The 17,858-nt window shown below is 31.2% G+C and overlaps 3 protein-coding genes and 3 non-coding genes across 12 annotated transcripts; 4 read left to right on the top strand and 2 right to left on the bottom strand.

The window, feature by feature from the left end:
- Positions 1 to 71: 71 nt before the first annotated feature.
- On the top strand, positions 72 to 3,001 carry LOC130670762 (galactokinase-like). Its single transcript, XM_057474258.1, has 5 exons — positions 72 to 380; positions 512 to 698; positions 791 to 1,231; positions 1,301 to 1,622; positions 1,682 to 3,001. Exons 1-5 carry the CDS (start codon positions 219 to 221, stop codon positions 1,749 to 1,751), a joined length of 1,182 nt encoding a protein of 393 aa, XP_057330241.1. The 5' UTR covers positions 72 to 218; the 3' UTR covers positions 1,752 to 3,001.
- Positions 1,767 to 15,453, bottom strand: LOC130670754 (sodium-independent sulfate anion transporter-like). Of its 4 annotated transcripts, none has more exons than XM_057474238.1 (12): positions 15,313 to 15,453; positions 15,141 to 15,178; positions 13,095 to 13,328; positions 7,768 to 8,092; positions 5,719 to 5,945; positions 4,029 to 4,230; positions 3,499 to 3,719; positions 3,064 to 3,409; positions 2,699 to 3,001; positions 2,477 to 2,622; positions 2,081 to 2,405; positions 1,767 to 2,017 (listed from the first exon to the last, which is right to left on the bottom strand). In XM_057474238.1, exons 4-12 carry the CDS (start codon positions 7,931 to 7,933, stop codon positions 1,980 to 1,982), a joined length of 1,974 nt encoding a protein of 657 aa, XP_057330221.1. In that variant the 5' UTR covers positions 7,934 to 8,092; positions 13,095 to 13,328; positions 15,141 to 15,178; positions 15,313 to 15,453; the 3' UTR covers positions 1,767 to 1,979. The 4 variants fall into 4 exon arrangements, with proteins under 4 accessions (XP_057330221.1, XP_057330223.1, XP_057330222.1 ...); XM_057474240.1 differs by having other exon boundaries at positions 7,768 to 7,969; XM_057474239.1 differs by lacking the exons at positions 13,095 to 13,328; positions 15,141 to 15,178; positions 15,313 to 15,453 and adding an exon at positions 8,474 to 8,721.
- Trnat-agu (transfer RNA threonine (anticodon AGU)) lies at positions 9,990 to 10,063 on the bottom strand. Its single transcript has one exon. It is a non-coding gene; the product is annotated as a tRNA-Thr (tRNA).
- Positions 10,698 to 10,779, top strand: Trnas-gcu (transfer RNA serine (anticodon GCU)). The gene has a single exon. It is a non-coding gene; the product is annotated as a tRNA-Ser (tRNA).
- LOC130670756 (sodium-independent sulfate anion transporter) lies at positions 11,828 to 17,621 on the top strand. 4 transcript variants are annotated; one of them, XM_057474242.1, is made up of 9 exons: positions 11,828 to 11,969; positions 15,295 to 15,485; positions 15,554 to 15,691; positions 15,774 to 16,052; positions 16,110 to 16,419; positions 16,489 to 16,791; positions 16,870 to 17,104; positions 17,177 to 17,406; positions 17,473 to 17,621. In XM_057474242.1, exons 1-9 carry the CDS (start codon positions 11,915 to 11,917, stop codon positions 17,508 to 17,510), a joined length of 1,779 nt encoding a protein of 592 aa, XP_057330225.1. In that variant the 5' UTR covers positions 11,828 to 11,914; the 3' UTR covers positions 17,511 to 17,621. The 4 variants fall into 4 exon arrangements, with proteins under 4 accessions (XP_057330225.1, XP_057330228.1, XP_057330227.1 ...); XM_057474245.1 differs by having other exon boundaries at positions 11,831 to 11,852; XM_057474244.1 differs by lacking the exon at positions 11,828 to 11,969 and adding an exon at positions 14,401 to 14,997.
- On the top strand, positions 12,279 to 12,376 carry Trnas-aga (transfer RNA serine (anticodon AGA)). Its single transcript is given in 2 exon segments — positions 12,279 to 12,315; positions 12,332 to 12,376. It is a non-coding gene; the product is annotated as a tRNA-Ser (tRNA).
- Positions 17,622 to 17,858: the final 237 nt, after the last annotated feature.

Raw genomic sequence — 17,858 nt, 5'->3', positions numbered from 1 at the left:
AAAAATAATTTATAATCATCAATGATGATGCTAAAAATTAAAAAACGTCATAAGATAATTTAAAGGCCAAGCAGGAGGCGCTGCGCTTAATTGTTTATGTTTTATTTATTAAACTAATAAGCAAGTGATCGAGTGATAACTCGCTCGTCGTAACATAAAAGTCATTTTTCGTAACGTCAACTCATTGAAATATTTAACTGTCAAGTAAAATTGAAACAATGGCTCAAGTTATTCCGACAATCGATCAAGTAAAGGCAGAAGCCATGGAGATATTCCGCAAGGAATTTGGTGATGATCCAGATATTTGTGTCTTTGCTCCAGGAAGAGTCAATTTAATTGGAGAGCACACGGATTACAACGAGGGTTTTGTGCTCCCGATGGTAATTTATATATTTTTTACTTGGACTTTGTGATAGAGTATTTTGTGCTGATATTTAAATGACCTCTAGAAGTCAGTTACGTATTAAACTGTTTTATCAGACGGTCAGTTTAAATATTTTTATTTTTCTAGGCTCTGCCAATGGTGACAATTATCGTGGGAAAAGTAAACGGTAATAAAAATTGCACTATTGTGTCAACAAGTAAATCCATCACGACGACGAGCAAACTTGAGTTTGACGTAAGTGATCGCAGCAAAATAGCACCTGGTGAACCCAAGTGGGCCAATTACGTAAAAGGTTGCATTGCCTATTTTCCAGGTAAGACTCATCATCATCACCATCATCATCATCAATTAATTAGTCTAGGGTCTGTAGACATGAACCAGTTTAAAATTTCATGAATATTGTAGCTGATGTACCAGGATTCAATGCGGTGATAGTATCGACGGTGCCGATGGGCTCGGGACTGAGCAGCTCAGCAGCTCTGGAAGTCGCAACTTACACTTTCCTGGAAGCTTTGACGGGCGTTGAGTGCAAAGATCCGCGTGACAAAGCTCTGGTATGTCAGAAAGCTGAGCACGAGTTTGCAAATGTCCCTTGCGGTATCATGGACCAGTTCATTTCGGTGATGGGAAAGCAGGGGCACGCGTTGCTACTCGACTGTCGTGATCTGTCCGTCACCCAAATTCCCATGGATGGAATTGATGACTATGTATTTTTAATTACAAATTCAAATTCACCCCACAAATTGTCCTCGAGTGCGTTTAGAGAGCGGAGAGACGCGTGTTTTGAAGCTGCCAAGATGTTGGGGAAGAAAAGTTTACGTGAAGTGACTCTGGATGATCTCGAGGGTGATTATTAATAATTCATTAATTATTTATTTATTAATTAATTTATTTATCTATGAATTATTTTATCAGTTTTGAAAAAACAAGGAGCTAGTGAAATAATTTTAAAAAGAGTCGGTCATGTGATAAATGAAAATTCACGTACACTAGCAGCCACTGCGGCGTTTCAAGCCGGTGATTATATTAAAGTTGGTGAATTAATGAACGAAAGTCATGATTCACTGCGTGATAATTACGAGGTATCGTCAAATGAACTTGATACGCTTGTAAATACAGCGAGGAAAATTCCCGGTGTGCTGGGGAGTAGACTAACAGGGGCTGGGTTCGGTGGCTGCACCATTACCTTTTTGAAAAAGGACTCTGTTGATCTCGTCATCGCAGCTATCAATAAATCGTAAGTTATCAGTACAATAATTATTATTATTTATGACTTATCGATTATTTTAATTTTAGATACTCGGGGACTGCGTCATTTTATATCGCGAGCCCGTCAGTGGGAACCGGAAAACTGGATTGTAAATAAACGAAATTTTATATATAAACATATATATAGTTAAATGTATATTAGTAATAAAATAGACAATAATTTTATACAACAACTTGAAAAAAAAATAATAATAGTAAACACATTACAAGTGTTTAATTATAAATTTAAAATATTTATCTTGGCAATTTTTAAAAACTCAACTGCACTTAATACTGAAACGTTTTTAACAAGTACTTGTTCAGTACAATTATATATATATATCCTTCAATGGATTATAGAAATTGAAGAAATGGCCGCTAGATCTGTAAAAAAATTTAATTTATTATTTTTAAAAATTTAACTCCTTTTTTTCTCTTATGTTTTACCTCTCAAACTCTGGTTGAGTTCGTTTTCATTTGAACATATGATCATATTAGTGGGTTTGACGCCCTGGAAGATGGTCGCGATGCTGGACTTTAGGTTGTAAAAAATAAGAGGCTGCCCGCGTTTAGCGAAATCCTCGATTATGTTTTTTATACCGCGTGCTGCGGTAAAGTCTGCGGCTTGAATGTGCGTCGAGTCAATTACAATAGGAACCTGGACACCTTCTCGTGTTCCGTATTTACTGATCACTGCTCTCACGTACTCGACACTGGGGAATGACAGACTTCTGTCTGGTGTTATCATCAAGTACTCAAATTCTCCGGGGATCTGTAATTTTAAAAATAATTTGTTTACGTTTGGTTTGAAAAAAAAAGTTGTATTGGTCGTTAAATAATTACCGTTATTTTGCGAACACGCAACGAAGGTCTGGCAGACGCGTAAAGTAAGAAAAGCAAATTAACACTTATTCCAATTATCATGCCGAGCTCCAAGCCGACAAAAAGACAGCAAACAAATGTGACAACTGCCGGTATTAGATCAATTTCTAAAAAAAAAATAGTGAAATCCATTGAAATAAATGAAAATTTTTAAATGGAATAAAGAAAAAAATTTGTAATTACTTTTACTTTTCCACATGGGCTTGACCACATGGAATTCAACCATAAAAATAACCGCTGCAATAATAACCGCTGCGAGAATACACTTGGGTACGTAATAAAGATAAGGGGTGAGAAATTGTAGCGATAAGAGAACGAGAACTCCCGTGTAGACACCACCGAAAGTTGTTTTAACACCCGAGGAATGATTTACGGCTCCACGACTCAGCCCTCCGCTGACGGGCATCGATTGGAAGAATGATGAGACCAAATTACAGACACCTAGTGCCAGCATTTCTTGGGTCGCGTCCACTGCCTTGCCATCCGCTGTAAAAATATTTATTAAATAATACTTAGAGATCGAATTATCTGGTGAATGATAAACTTACAAAATACTTTTGCCAGTGCGATAGTCTCCAGAATACTCAGAAGCGGAATGACAAGACATCCGGAGCCTAGCGATGACACCAGATGGAAAAAGGTGTAAGTATGGTTCCCGATTTCCGCGGAGAATGGAGGCAGTTGAAGACTTGGCATTCCTCCTTTTACGTGCCCTGTTAGCACAACTGGAGACGTGCCCAGATGACTTTCCAACATCCATGCCATGACACCGCCAACAATTACAACTAAAATATTACGCGAGGTTGTTACGAACCATAAAAATTTCGTGGCTATTTTTTGTGTCAATGAAGGGACTTTAGTGTTTTTTGTGATAATTGGGATGTCTTTTAATTTCTGAAATAAATTTTTTAATTAATTGTTGGCCTGTGGTGCATGATCCAGGTCTTTGTCTTGGTACTTTTAAGTTTTATAAAAACACTTACGCGTAAGCAAAATAAAATAATTAGACAGACAGTTCCCATTACTGCGTCCCAGAGTCTCGTTTCCCCGATGTGTTCAAAGACACTGTGCCAGGTATCAATGAATTTTCCATTGCTGATACGGATTCCTAGGATATCTTTTACTTGGCTTGTCGCTATTATTATTGCGGCTGCTGATGTAAATCCGACAGATACTGGACCAGATATAAAGTCAATGAGAAATCCTGTTGACAGAAAATGTTTATTTATTTATTTTTTTTACATAGAAATTTTTTTTATTTAGTTTAAAAAAGACATTTAATGCTCGAGTGATTTCTTCATCAGTTGCAATAAAAATAGTTTGTAATAATTGTTGTAACAGAAGAAATAAAGTCCTTGGTATGTCCGTTCGTCCTTTCACTGTAATATTTTATTTTAATATCCTTTAGTTATTCATTTATTGATAGAAACGTGTCGCGGCGAGACTTAAAAAGTATATAAATACCTAGATTATAAGGTATTTAAATAAAATATGTGGTTAACATCAGACATACCTAATTGCAGGATCCCCATCAGCAATGCTACGAGGCCTGAGATGAAGGTCAAAAGAACGGCATGGTCTAAAGTTACTTGGGCACGCGATAATGTTTCGCGTGTTAGAATAGCTACTAATGCTGTTGGGCCCACTGGTACATCTTTTGATGACCCGAATATCGTGTACAAAAATGGTGCCATGAATGATGAGTATAAACCATTCTGTCGGGTTGTTATTTTAAATTAGTATACACGAAAATTACTGCGGCTTCATTTTTATTATTATTCTGTACAGTATACTCGAAAAAATATCATATATGAATACTTTCATCTGATCAGATCTTTCAAATAGCTTTATCTGATCATATATGACGATATATTTACAGATATGATTATGCTTAATCACATATGATCATATCTGATAATATGCCTGATCAAATATGACCAAATTCTTTCAGATATGATCTTGCTTGATTATATATGAACATATCTGATAATATATGACTACTCAGATTTATTAAATAACTTTATCAGACCATATATGGCTACATCTTATCAAATCTATTAAATGGCTTCATCATATATGATCGTATGTGATACGATTGATCAGATATGATCATACATATCAGATATGATTAGGTTTGAATGCGTATATGATCATATATGATAATATGCCTGATCAAATATGACCGAATTCTTTCAGATTTGATCCTGCTTGATTATATATGAACATATCTGATAATATATGACTACTCAGATTTATTAAATAACTTTATCAGACCATATATGGCTACATCTTATCAAATCTATTAAATGGCTTCATCATATATGATCGTATGTGATACGATTGATCAGATATGATCATACATATCAGATATGATTAGGTTTGAATGCGTATATGATCATATATGATAATATGCCTGATCAAATATGACCACATTCTTACAGATATGATCCTGCTTAAATATATATGACCATATCTGATAATATATGACTACTCAGATCTATTAAATGACTTTATCAGACTATATATGGCTACATCTTATCAAATCTATTAAATGGCTTCATCATATATGATCGTATGTGATACGATTGATCAGATATGATCATATATATTAGATATGATTAGGTTTGAATGCGTATATGATCATATATGATAATATGCCTGATCAAATATGACCACATTCTTACGGATATGATCTTGCTTGATTATATATGACCATATCTGATAATATATGACTACTCAGATTTATTAAATAACTTTATCAGACCATATATGGCTACATCATCAAATCTATTAAATGGCTTCATATATGGTCGTATGTGATACGATTGATCAGATATGATCATATATATTAGATATGATTAGGTTTGAATGCGTATATGATCATATCTGATAATATGCCTGATCAAATATGACCACATTCTTACAGATATGATCCTGCTTAAATATATATGACCATATCTGATAATATATGACTACTCAGATTTATTAAATAACTTTATCAGACCATATATGGCTACATCGTATCAAATCTATTAAATAGCTTCATCATATATGGTCGTATGTGATACGATTGATCAGATATGATCATATATATCATATATGATTAGGTTTGAATGCGTACATGATCATAACTGATATTTTTTTCAAAATCTGTAATTAATAAATATTTTGCTAACAAATTAGTGAGTAAAATATAAAATTACCTGTGGTGAAATACCAGCAACATTAGCATATGCGATTGCTTGAGGAATAATTGTCAATCCCACAGTAACACCAGCTACTAAATCACACATGATATAATCTTTTTGATACTTAGGCAACCATTCCAATATAGGCACTCTCTTGAACAGATTTTTTTTTCGAAACGACTTCTTTAACCTTTGACAAAACCATTTCGCTCCTACCGATGGGTCTTCGTATTCATATACAACTAGACAACAACAACAACAAAATAATTATGAAATACAGCAGGTCGTTGACCTCTGGTAATTATAATTATTTTTAATACATTAGCCAGATATCAATACATGCATACACTGCAAAAAAAAAATATTTGCCGCGAATTACATTTGGTCTACTCCGGGCATCTTCAGCTCTACGCCGAATATTTTAGCATTTAATCGTAACGGTTTGCTTGAGTCAATTAAATCTTGTTCGCAGCATATATTTTTTTCGGCTCACATATGTACAAAAAAATAATAAATCAGTTTTGTTGATTTAAATCAAAGAAGTTATCAGTATCCGCTGAGTTTCGCGAGTCAGCGGCTCAACCTGCCAATGACTTCCAGTTTAAAAATAAAATATTTACGTCCATATTGTTGATAATAATGATAAATTACAAATATTTTGATCGATAATTTATAAATATTTTTTTTTCATTAGTATTTATATAGAAAAATTATATAAATCCGCTCTGTAGTTCAGATTTTATTGCCAATTGCAAATGATATCATTTTACTATATAACAATATTGCGATTTTTTTATTTACACGGAAAAGTAATATGACATTTTATTATAAAACGACCTCATGCAAGGTCATTGACTAACAACAATAGCAATATATTATTTAACTGTCTTGCTAATATATATACCGTTTAAATAATAATTAAACATGAACGCAAACGCAACCGCTATTACTTCGGTTCATAAATAAGATTTTTATAATTATTATATTTAAATAAAACTAATGCTTTTAAACTCTCATATATTTACATAAATAAATAATTCTCAAAGTGCACTACATAAATATGTGAGTTTGCCAATAAACTACTCAAGGAATCACCTGAAGGCATAATTTTATTTATTTTTAATCATATAATTTTAGTTATCAATTTGTCGTTATTCAAAATAATTAAAACATAAGGTTTAATTAATTAAATAAATTATCTTAAGCAAAGTAACATAAATTTTTTTTATCACCGATATTTCGCAACGATAAATAAAACTGCTGATAATGCACACAATTTGCGTTGCTGTTATATTTATATTTTATTTTAATTATAAATTTTTTCAGTTATTACCAAATTAAAATTTTATTTTAATTGTCATTTAAAATTAACTTAATAAATTTATCGGGCCTGAAAATTATGTCCCCTCAGGGCGGGAAATACAAAAAGTATACAAATAGTGAAAATTATTGTATACATAAAAAATATAAAATCTTTAAAAAAAGTGATCCTGAAATTAGTAGACAATTAAAAATTTTTGAATTTTTTTTCAACAAATCAATTAAAAAAAAAAAATTATGCACATGTAGAAAAATTTAAACTATAGGCGCATTTTTTAAATATTTTTTTTTTTAAGTTTATCGTTTTTAAAAAAATTCAAAAATTATTAGACGTCGGCTTACACAAAAAAAGGATTTATTGGCGCAAAAAATTTTTACCCGCCCGAAAAAAAATTTTTGCAGCATAAATTAAAAAAAAAATTTTTTTAGACCAGAAAAAAATTCTGCCAAGAAATTTCTTTTTCCTGTGTCTATAAATATATATAGGATGAGGTAGAAAGTTCCCGACATCGAACAATTTTATTGTATTAATTACCAAGTTAATTGTCATCGGAAAAATTTAAAAAAATATACCCAAGGAAATTTTTCAAAATTTCTCGCCCGTCAGAATTTACTTCATTTATTGAAAGTAAATAAATTTTTTCGACTGCTATTTTAGCATCATCATATATTGACCAACTAGATATGTGTAATAGATATCATATTTATATATATAATCTTTAATAAATAAATATATAAAATTACCTTGATGATTTGTAGTTTTGTCAACAGTCTCACTAGGGTTTAATCGATTGTTTAAATCAATAATTGGATTACGTATAACTAAACCATCTCCAGTTTCATGAAAACTCGTAAGCTGGACATCGTGATTTCCTTCCGGTCTATCGTCCTTGAGTTCGTACTTGGACATTTCGTATTACGTTATTTTATAACTGAAGTTACTAGTCTTAAATTTAATATATACGTATATATAATTTTAAAAAATTTCAAAAAACTAAGTAATTAAATATGTGATAAAATAATTATTAGTAGGTTGTAATTAAATGTAACATTATCACACAGTTCGAACCTGTAACAAAAAATATACAATTTAATTGTGTCAATGTCTAAATATTTTTATATATATTATTACTTATTATAATAAATAAAATAGTATTAAATTAATACAAAGTCTTTAATATATAAATTAAAATTTTAATTAATACAAGAGTAAGAAGTAGAGATCATATAACTGGTACGTGCTCGTCATCGTGAAAGTTTTTAAATTTAAAATGCGCGGAGTTTGTTGTTTATGTAAAATATAAATTACTGTGTACATCCTTTCTCCATTTGAATTAACAGGTATGCAATAAATCATTAATTGTTATTGGTTAATATTAAATGTATAAATAATAATTTATATGATTGTTCAAGTGAATGCTGAGTGATATTATTTTTACAACTGTCTTACCTATTTATATTTTTTTAAAGTCATACCGAAGAATTAACACAACTACCAAGTAAATGATTAAGTTTTTTTTAAATTTAATAGACTTGTTAACGTTTTCACGGTAAATTAAATAAGCGCGGTCTGTTCGTAACAGAAGTTACCGGTCGATTAATTAATTTAAATGCAAGACGTTGGACTTATGGATCACAAACTGTTACTGGAGTAACCATACACAGTATTGCTGTGTTGAAAAATCCCTACCCTTGTTTGTACGGAACAATAACAATAATATAAGTATATAGATGTATGTAAAATAACAGCGTAGGAGAGGGGAATCCCCATACGATCCGCGAGTTATCAAAACAATGACACGTGCTTAATTCACGAATTATATTTTATAAATTATACGAGTAAATAATGAATTCCTGCGGTTAATATTTCAATAAATTTTATTTACGGATAATTTATTTGATAAATTTTTAAAATCGTTTAAACCTCACTGCGCATGAGGAAATGATCTGTAAATAAAGTGATATTTACGCAGTACAATTTTCTTCCCTTGCCCTGATTCTTATTCTTGAATAATTTTAAACCTGAAAAAAAAAAAAAAAAAAATACTACACGTGGTTGCACTTAATATTTTTACTCCCCTTAGCCTTGAACTAGAACGTATGCGGAGAAGAGTTAAGTTTTAAACTCATATATGTATTACATATAAGGTAACGGTTATTTGTTTGGTCCTTAAACCTGTTTGATTTTGTTTTCTTCTTGTAACAGAGCAGGATTTTTAGTAAATTGTAATTGCCAGCAAGTACACGTGTATGAACTTTAGGGTTCGAGGCCAAGGTACAAAATAACGAGCAAAAATACATGTATCGCGGGTACAGTTTGATGTAACCGAGCGTTTTTTGCGTTAGCGATTCAGAATTTGAGACAGAGCTACAGTTATTAAATTGCATAAGTATATAAATGTATACGTAACAGGTAACGCGACATTGGTATGCATCGTTAACGATCATGAACCCGGTGAATTCTTTTCAGATTTTAATCTGTCTCCCTCATTTCCGGTTTTGTTACGTCATATTTTTAAAACCTAGTGTGGTTTTATAGTTTTCACTAGTTTACCGAACAGTAAAGTCAACTAGTAATTTTGTTTTTGTAATCTCAAGTGAATAAATAAATTTTCGAATAAGAAATATTAAAATAACTAGGGTATTTTTGGAATTCAAATGAATTTTTAATAACTCAAATTTATGGACTGATAAAAGTAAATAATTTTTTAAATTCTGATACTCTTCATCTTAAACGCTTTTCATTTCGCAGTATAAACCGATCAATTTATTGATTTGCTACGGCAATAAAAAAAATTTCAAGGAACTTTTTAATTAGTTAATAAAAAAAATAATAATTTATTATTTTTTTATAAAATTAATTAATAATTTTATTCTGTGTAAATTTGTTTGGAAAAATTAATTTTTCTATCTATTAATTGAAAATAAAATTTTTAATGGTGAAAAAAAAAAAATAAATTCCCTGTAGGCTCCGGGGGGATTCGAACCCCCGATCTCCTGTTTACTAGACAGGCGCTTTAACCAACTAAGCCACGGCGCCGTTATAATCACGGAAGATTTGTTTCACTACTTGAAAAAAATCTTTGAAAGGAAATTTAAAAATTTGTTAACTATGGATTTTTTTTTAACAATTTTTAAATTTTTCATCTGTACGATTCTGATAAGAAAATAATACAGATGAAATTTTTAATTGAAAAAAATTTAATTTAAATTCTCATCATTTTTTTTTTGTTACGAAAATTTAATCAAAATTGATAAATTCAAAGTTTTTATAAAATTAGCATCTATTATCTAAGAAAAGATGGTTCAGGTCGATTATATTTGCGGTTACTCTTAACGCAAGCGTACCAAATTCGATTAACATTTGTGTTTGCAATTCTAATATTGTATAACATGAATTGAAGGTTACACGCTAAGACAAATTATTTTTTTATATTTATTTGACAATTATATCCTCAAATTAATTTTATCTATTGTGATAATCTCTCATGGTTATAAAGGAATTTTAAAAAAAGATATGCTAAGTAATTATTGTCACACTAATTCTAGTTGTTTTTTATCAGTTTTATTATTCCGATTTTTTAATAACGGTAATTATGATTGCAAAAAAATATGATAAATTATATGTAAAAAAAAAAAAAATGATGAGTAAATTTTTTGAATGCCGAGGCAATGACGAGGTGGCCGAGTGGTTAAGGCGTTGGACTGCTAATCCAATGTGCTCTGCACGCGTGGGTTCGAATCCCATCCTCGTCGAAATTCTTTTGATAATTATTGTAAAAAATTTATCATTATTTACATATGAGATCAATACACGCCAGTACACTCCTAAATGTAAAAAAAAAATACTACCTACACATAAATTATTTTACAACAAAAGATCTATAATAATTGTTCGCCTACTCCAAAGATATTTTGTAGTCAATTAGTGAGTCTACTTAATTACTTTTTGTTTTAATGTTAAAAGTCATATATGTACACATATAGTTAGTGAGACAAACTTATCGACAAGTAATTGAAAAAAAAAAAATTTAATGACTGTTTCTTTTTTGATTTTTTGAGTTTATTGTTACGTGTCTAGTCATTACTTATTAATATTATTATCTAAACATCCCTTAAAATTTTAAGTCAATTCACTATTCGAAATCCGAGATGTTTTAAATCTAAATTTAAATTATTAACGTGGGGAGCAATGGAAAGTTTGCATTTCAGGGCATATCTGTACCAGCTGTATGTTTTTAATTAAAACAAAACCTTCTATAGAAGCTTCTAAAAAAAAAATTAACTGTGAATGAAGAGATTCTATGCGTATTTAAAAAAAAAAATTAAAAAACAATGCAGTTTGATATTTGCGTTACAACTTGGCAACACTGTACGCCGCGACTGCTGTACTATTTGAGCGGGAAATTTAAATGTACAGAAATAAATGTACATCTACATTTTCGAAAAACGAGAACTACAGTTTCGAGTAATGTTTAATTATGCGACACCGCAAGCTCAAGAGCTCGAAAATAGCAGGAAGTTTTGCGGCTGGCTCACAGGATGAGGCGGTTTTCAAATTTTTTTTCAAATCTGCCGATGAGCCAAAATCTTGAAAAGAAATTCCAAAAAAAACACCTGAAAAACGGGCCGTCGTACGGAGGAACCTCCGTATCTCGCTAAAAAATTTCCATTCTTGAACTCAATAGCTACTGAACTCTATATTTCATTAAGATTATTAGTTGATTAAAATAACCCGTAAGATTGATTACTCGGTTGGTAAATGATCTCTAGATCTCTGCTCTGATGATATCGCAGCTGTACAATGGAAAAGCAACAAAGAGTAAAAAGTAATAACAAACATAACAAAGGATGATTGGAGTTAATTATTGCGAGAATATTTAAAAACGGTATGAACATAAGAATCAATAATGACGATGAATCGTCAGAATCAACTCCCCTACTTCGTAAGTAGAATTAATTATCAACAATGTATTTAACGAATACAATCGTGTATTATTATCATGATTCATAACATTTCATACCGTTTTTAATATCTCAAGTTACACAATCAATATTAGTCCGTATTATGTCTCTAATAACATAATTAGTCAATAAATTATTATTTTTCACCGTCAACTATGAACGGAAATTATTTTCTTCTGTTATTTCGGAAAAAAATAGTGATTATGCTGTTGCGCGATCGTTGGGATTTTTTTTAAATTTCGTTCCAAGAATAACGTATGAAGGATTTCAGAAACTTTGACCGAGCAGTTGCAGTCGTGGCCGAGTGGTTAAGGCGTCTGACTAGAAAAATTGAACACTAGTGATCAGATTCCCTCTGGGAGCGTAGGTTCGAGTCCTACCGACTGCGAATTTTTTTCCAATTCAAAATAAAATTTTTTTTTTCAAATCAACAATAAAAAAAATATCATCATCACGGTACTTTTTTGTTGCATTTATAATGAATAAAAAATTAAAAAATTGAATTTTTTGGGAGGCTATAAAGAAATCTGTCTTTACCCTTAAGAGATTTAGATCAGACTAACTGATAGCAAGAAGCCTTTTACGTATGATACTTTCCATTTAAACTTTGTGCTCTGTTACCTTTACTACATGTGTACAATAAAACTGAGGGTACTCATAATTTTCTATATTTTTTTCTCTACAACTTTTATACAGCACATTTCGCCGAAATTTATTTAATTCTTCGATAAAACGCTAATTAAAAGCGTCATATAATTTTTTTCACCTGTCTAATTGAAATTTGACCTTGATTTTGCACGACTCAGAGAGTGCTTTACGATCGAAAATTTTTTTCGCCTTCTTTCTACAACTATTTCTGATATTATCGTCTTATTAGTACACAGAAACATCTCAAATGATGCACCATTTTACAGATAATGTAATAAAGATTATTTCTGCAATTTTCAAAAACTAATTCAGTGCAATAGAAACGAGAAAATCATTAAAATAAACTAAAAAATTTTCCCATCAAGCTGTAAAAAAATTTGGTAGCTTGAAAACACAATATCTCGAAAACGAATCCGTTTTTTCTTTGGTATATGTTTTAATCATGTTCCGAAACTTACCTCAAAAAGTCGGACCTGGGTGGACCTGCATCTATTCATCAGGTCTATTTGACTGGACTATTATTCTTTCAATATTATTTAGCAGTGAGATTTATCAACCTCTCCTCTTTTTTTTAAATATAGATGTATAAGTTCAAAATATATATATGAGCGCAATATGAAGAAAAACATATTGGCTTGCAGTTACTTAGAACTTGGGCCTCCATCCATCGAATCCATCGTCAACCCGAGTACCTAAGGTCACAAAATTCGGTTTATACTTGTTTACATTTCTTCTAGTAAATATATATAACTTTCTTTACGTTGTTCAAAATGATATTTAGAACAGAATATTTAACAAAATCATATATTAGAATAAAAATAAAATTTTGTACAGATAATCCGACCATTTTAAACACCCACAACTTCTAAGCTAATCGGCCGATTTAGCTTATCTTTGAACTTAGTCAAGGTAATCCCTCAAAAAAACTGAGTAGCATATTTCAAAATTATCAGATTAGAATTGTAGCCACAATCACTCGGACGGCGCGTACTATCACATACACAAACTTTTGAACCGAAGGTATTTTTCTACATTTCTCGACAAAATAAAAGATATTATAACAAAATTTATAGAAAATGCGACTCAATATCTTCTACAATTTCTAAGAGAAATATATCTAAAAATGTATCAAAGTATCGGAAAACCTGTATAGAGTTAGTGCATGGATTATAAAATAAAAAGTTGCAATAAATAATTTATCTGACTACTAATTAAAGATAAACTGGCGAGTTAATTTAAAAGTAAACTGTTTTTTTCTATTAATCTATCTAAGATGATTTAAAAAAAAAAAACCTTGACCCATAGATCTAATTCCAATACGATAATCGCTCAATTTTTAAAACTATTTTTCAAACTCTCACTTTTATATAAAAGCCACAAATGCCCACTGTTTATTACTTGGATTAATTTAAAAGCATGTGAGGCTCATGCTAAATGGAGATAAAATATTTAAACATCTTTTATATATTCAGTAGATTATACCAGAAGATAATGTATAGCTGTTAAAATTTTAAATGATTGCCAAAGAGTTAATCATTTTGAATTAAAATATAAATATAAATAAATTTCCTGTAAAGTGTCCGACAAAAGACCTACAAAATTAACAGGAACGACATAATGACTTAAGTATAAAAAAAAATTAAGCGGAATTACTTAAAAAAAAGAACGACGTGTAATTGGAAAAAATTTTTTATTAGAGCTGTAAGTATTTTATTCCAACACTAGTCTTATCTGCCGAGAAATTCTACCGGCTTATCGTCTCAATACCCACGAACTTTACCGAGTACTTGAAAAATCCATCATTAAATTATTTTTATTTATTTCTCAATCAGTAGCACGACATCGTTCAGTCATAACAGTCACGTGTATTTAATATTGTACCGTTTTATTGAACAGCTGCCACCTAAACCTCAACGCAGATCCTCATTTTGAATAATTTCAAGCGATCATGATAATTACGTAGTTAAAAAAAGTAATTTCTTATTGTTAATCTGATTAGATAACAGCCATCGACGCTAATGATACAAATTAAATATAAAATACTGATGTAGCCTACAAAATAGTCATGATATAGCCACGGAAAGTTTGTGTTAGAAGTTATTAACTCAGTAACAAAATACCCGTAAATATTTATAATTTCATTCAACACACGGTATTATATTTACGATAATAAATAAACTCGACAGCTTATCGGTTACAATTTAAAGACAAGTAATAATAAGTAACGAGGATCTAATTACACTTGACTGACGATACTCGCCGATTAGTCGGACAGAATTGTGCAAGGACACACAGACATGCGATAATAAAAAAATTATTGTAATATATATTTAATATTACTGTTATAAACCCAATGAAAAGGTAATAACTTTTTTTTTCTACATCTGTTTTATAAATTATTTTAAATCATTGTTTCATTTTTGTTCAGACGTATCAAGTTTTATAAAATTTAAATAAAAACTAGTCAATGTTTATAAATTTTTTTAAAAAAAACAATAACTTACCATAAATTATGAGATATCGCGCCGTCCCCAGTGAGATCCTAGAAAAATAATAATAATAATAATTGTTTATTATTATTTTTTTGCAATTAAATGAATTATTCATCACCGTCGCATATATAAGTGAGTAATGCAATAAATTTTTTTTGTTGCACAGATAGAGACATGACAGTACCTGTAAGAGTTCGTGTGAAAGAAGTATTAGTTAGAAAACTTCCAATATTAGGATGGCTGCCACTCTATACCTGGGGTAAATTTCTGCAGGATGCGCTGGCAGGTATTACGGTCGGATTGACGGCAATACCACAGGGTATCGCTTATGCAGTCGTTGCCGGCTTACCTGCTCAGGTAATTAAGATAAGAACAAAATATCAATTATAAGAAAATAATAGCAGGTATATTTACATATTTTTTAGTACGGGCTGTACAGCAGCTTTGTGGGCTGCTTTGTTTATCTGATTTTCGGTAGCGTCAGAGAAGTAACCATTGGCCCAACGGCTATCACGGCTTTGTTGGTTCAACCCTTTGTACTTAAGTTTGGTAATGATTTTGCGGTAAGTCTTGTTGTTAATTAAGTACTCGGTCATTGACAATAAATTACTTGGTATTAATCGCCAATTACTGATTATTTATAAGGTTCTGATGTGTTTTCTCTGCGGATGCATAATAACACTGATGGGGCTGCTGCACATAGGATTTTTAGTTAATTTTATAAGTATGCCGGTAATTTGCGGGTTCACGAATGCCGCGGCATTAATTATAGGAGCTTCCCAACTGCATACATTGTTTGGTATCCAAGGAAGAACGGAGACTTTTATTGACTCTATTGTTAAAGTTGGTAAAAATATTAGAGAAATTAAATTGTGGGATACTGTGCTAGGAGTTGCGTCGATAATTACTCTAGTTTGTCTTAAGGTAATTTAAATAATCGATAGTACGTATTAAATTATTTACCTGATTAATTATTGATAGCAACTACCAGGCAGTAGATCAGGATCGCCAGTGAAAAAAATAATGTGGCTATTGTCCTTGGGAAGAAATGCCGTGGTGGTGATAGCGGGAATTATTTTAGCGTATACATTGTCATTGTATGATAACAATCCGTTTCATATAACGGGAAATATAACTGAAGGACTGCCAGCAATAAAACTCCCGCCTTTTTCAACGGAATTCAATAACACGAGGTATGAATTTACGGACATGGTGAGAGAACTCGGTGGCAGTTTGGCATCGGTCTCTTTGATCGCTATCCTTGAATGCATTGCTATTGGCAAAACTTTTGGTAAGTTGATAAAAATATAAATTTATATAAATTATTCAAGTAAATTAAATGAATAATATTTACTTTTAGCTAAAGGAAAATCGCTGGATGCAAATCAAGAGATGATAGCGTTAGGTCTCTGTAATTTATTAGGTAGTTTTGTTAGATCGATGCCAGTTACTGGGAGTTTCACAAGAACTGCCGTTAATTATGCGTCGGGAGTGAAGACACAGATGGGCGGCATTGTCACCGGGTCTCTGGTACTTCTGGCATGCGGATTACTGACATCGACCTTTAAATTTATTCCAAAATGTACTCTCGCTGCCGTTATTATTGTTGCCATGTACTACATGCTGGAGTTTCACATTTTCCGCGTGCTCTGGAGAACTAAAAGTAAATAAATAATTACATTACTCAGTTTTTATTTATCTAAAGAGTGTCTTTGCAACTACAGGAAACGTTTATTTTTAGAAATTGATATTTTACCCCTATCAGCGACACTTGTTTGCTGTCTGCTGATAAGTCTAGACTACGGAATGATAATTGGGATCTTAATAAATCTTATTCTGCTTCTGTACTTCGCTGCAAGACCAAATCTCGCTATCGAGGAACGAAACATTGAAGGAACTGAAGTTCTTCTGGTCGTTCCCGAGCAGTCATTGAGTTTTCCAGCCGCAGAATATTTGCGCGAACGTGTCATCGAGTGGTAATTTTGATTCTGCTATCCAGCAATTAGGACACTTTTTAATAATTATTATTTTATATATTTTAATTACAGGTGCGACAAAAAATCCGCTGTTCCAGTTATCATTGACGGGAGATTTATTCACAGGATAGACACCACCGTTGCCAAAAATATCGGTCTCCTTCAAGCAGACCTAGAAGCCAGAAACCAAAAATTAATATTCTGGAATTGGTGCGATAGCGCTAAAAATACTTTGGTAAATTTTGACAAAAATTTAAGTATTTACTTCCGGAACTCTAGTAACGTAGCGCAATTACTGTCAGGTAAATTATTTCAAAATTTGAAACTTAAATTTTTTAGCGGGAATTTAAAAATGTTATTTTTTTCAGATGAAATTTTAACCACGACAATAATATCAGCACTTTAATCAAACAATTATTTGAAATCTATATGAATTAAGTATTTTTTTATTGAATAAAAAATTTTTTTACACTAGCACTAGATTTAAATTAAATTTCCTAACCTCACTCACAAAAAAAACTAAACTTGTATTGAAATAAAATAATCAGCCTGCAAGCGCAAGTTTTAAATAAAATTTCTGACAGCGACCCTTTGAATTGAGGTTTAAAAATAAAAGTGACAGCTGACAGCTCGTAAATAAATGAAATAATAATTAAAAATTACCCGGTAAAGGTACTTAAAATATTTTAAAGGTCAAAACAAGTGAGCACAACTGACCAAGATCAACATGATGATCTATGAACAACCTAACAAC

The sequence above is a fragment of the Microplitis mediator genome, chromosome 7 (assembly GCF_029852145.1).
Source record: "Microplitis mediator isolate UGA2020A chromosome 7, iyMicMedi2.1, whole genome shotgun sequence".
NCBI classification, from domain to species: Eukaryota; Metazoa; Arthropoda; class Insecta; order Hymenoptera; family Braconidae; genus Microplitis; species Microplitis mediator.
The sequence above is the reverse complement of the archived record's forward strand: the minus strand, read 5'-3'. Positions and strand labels throughout refer to the sequence as shown.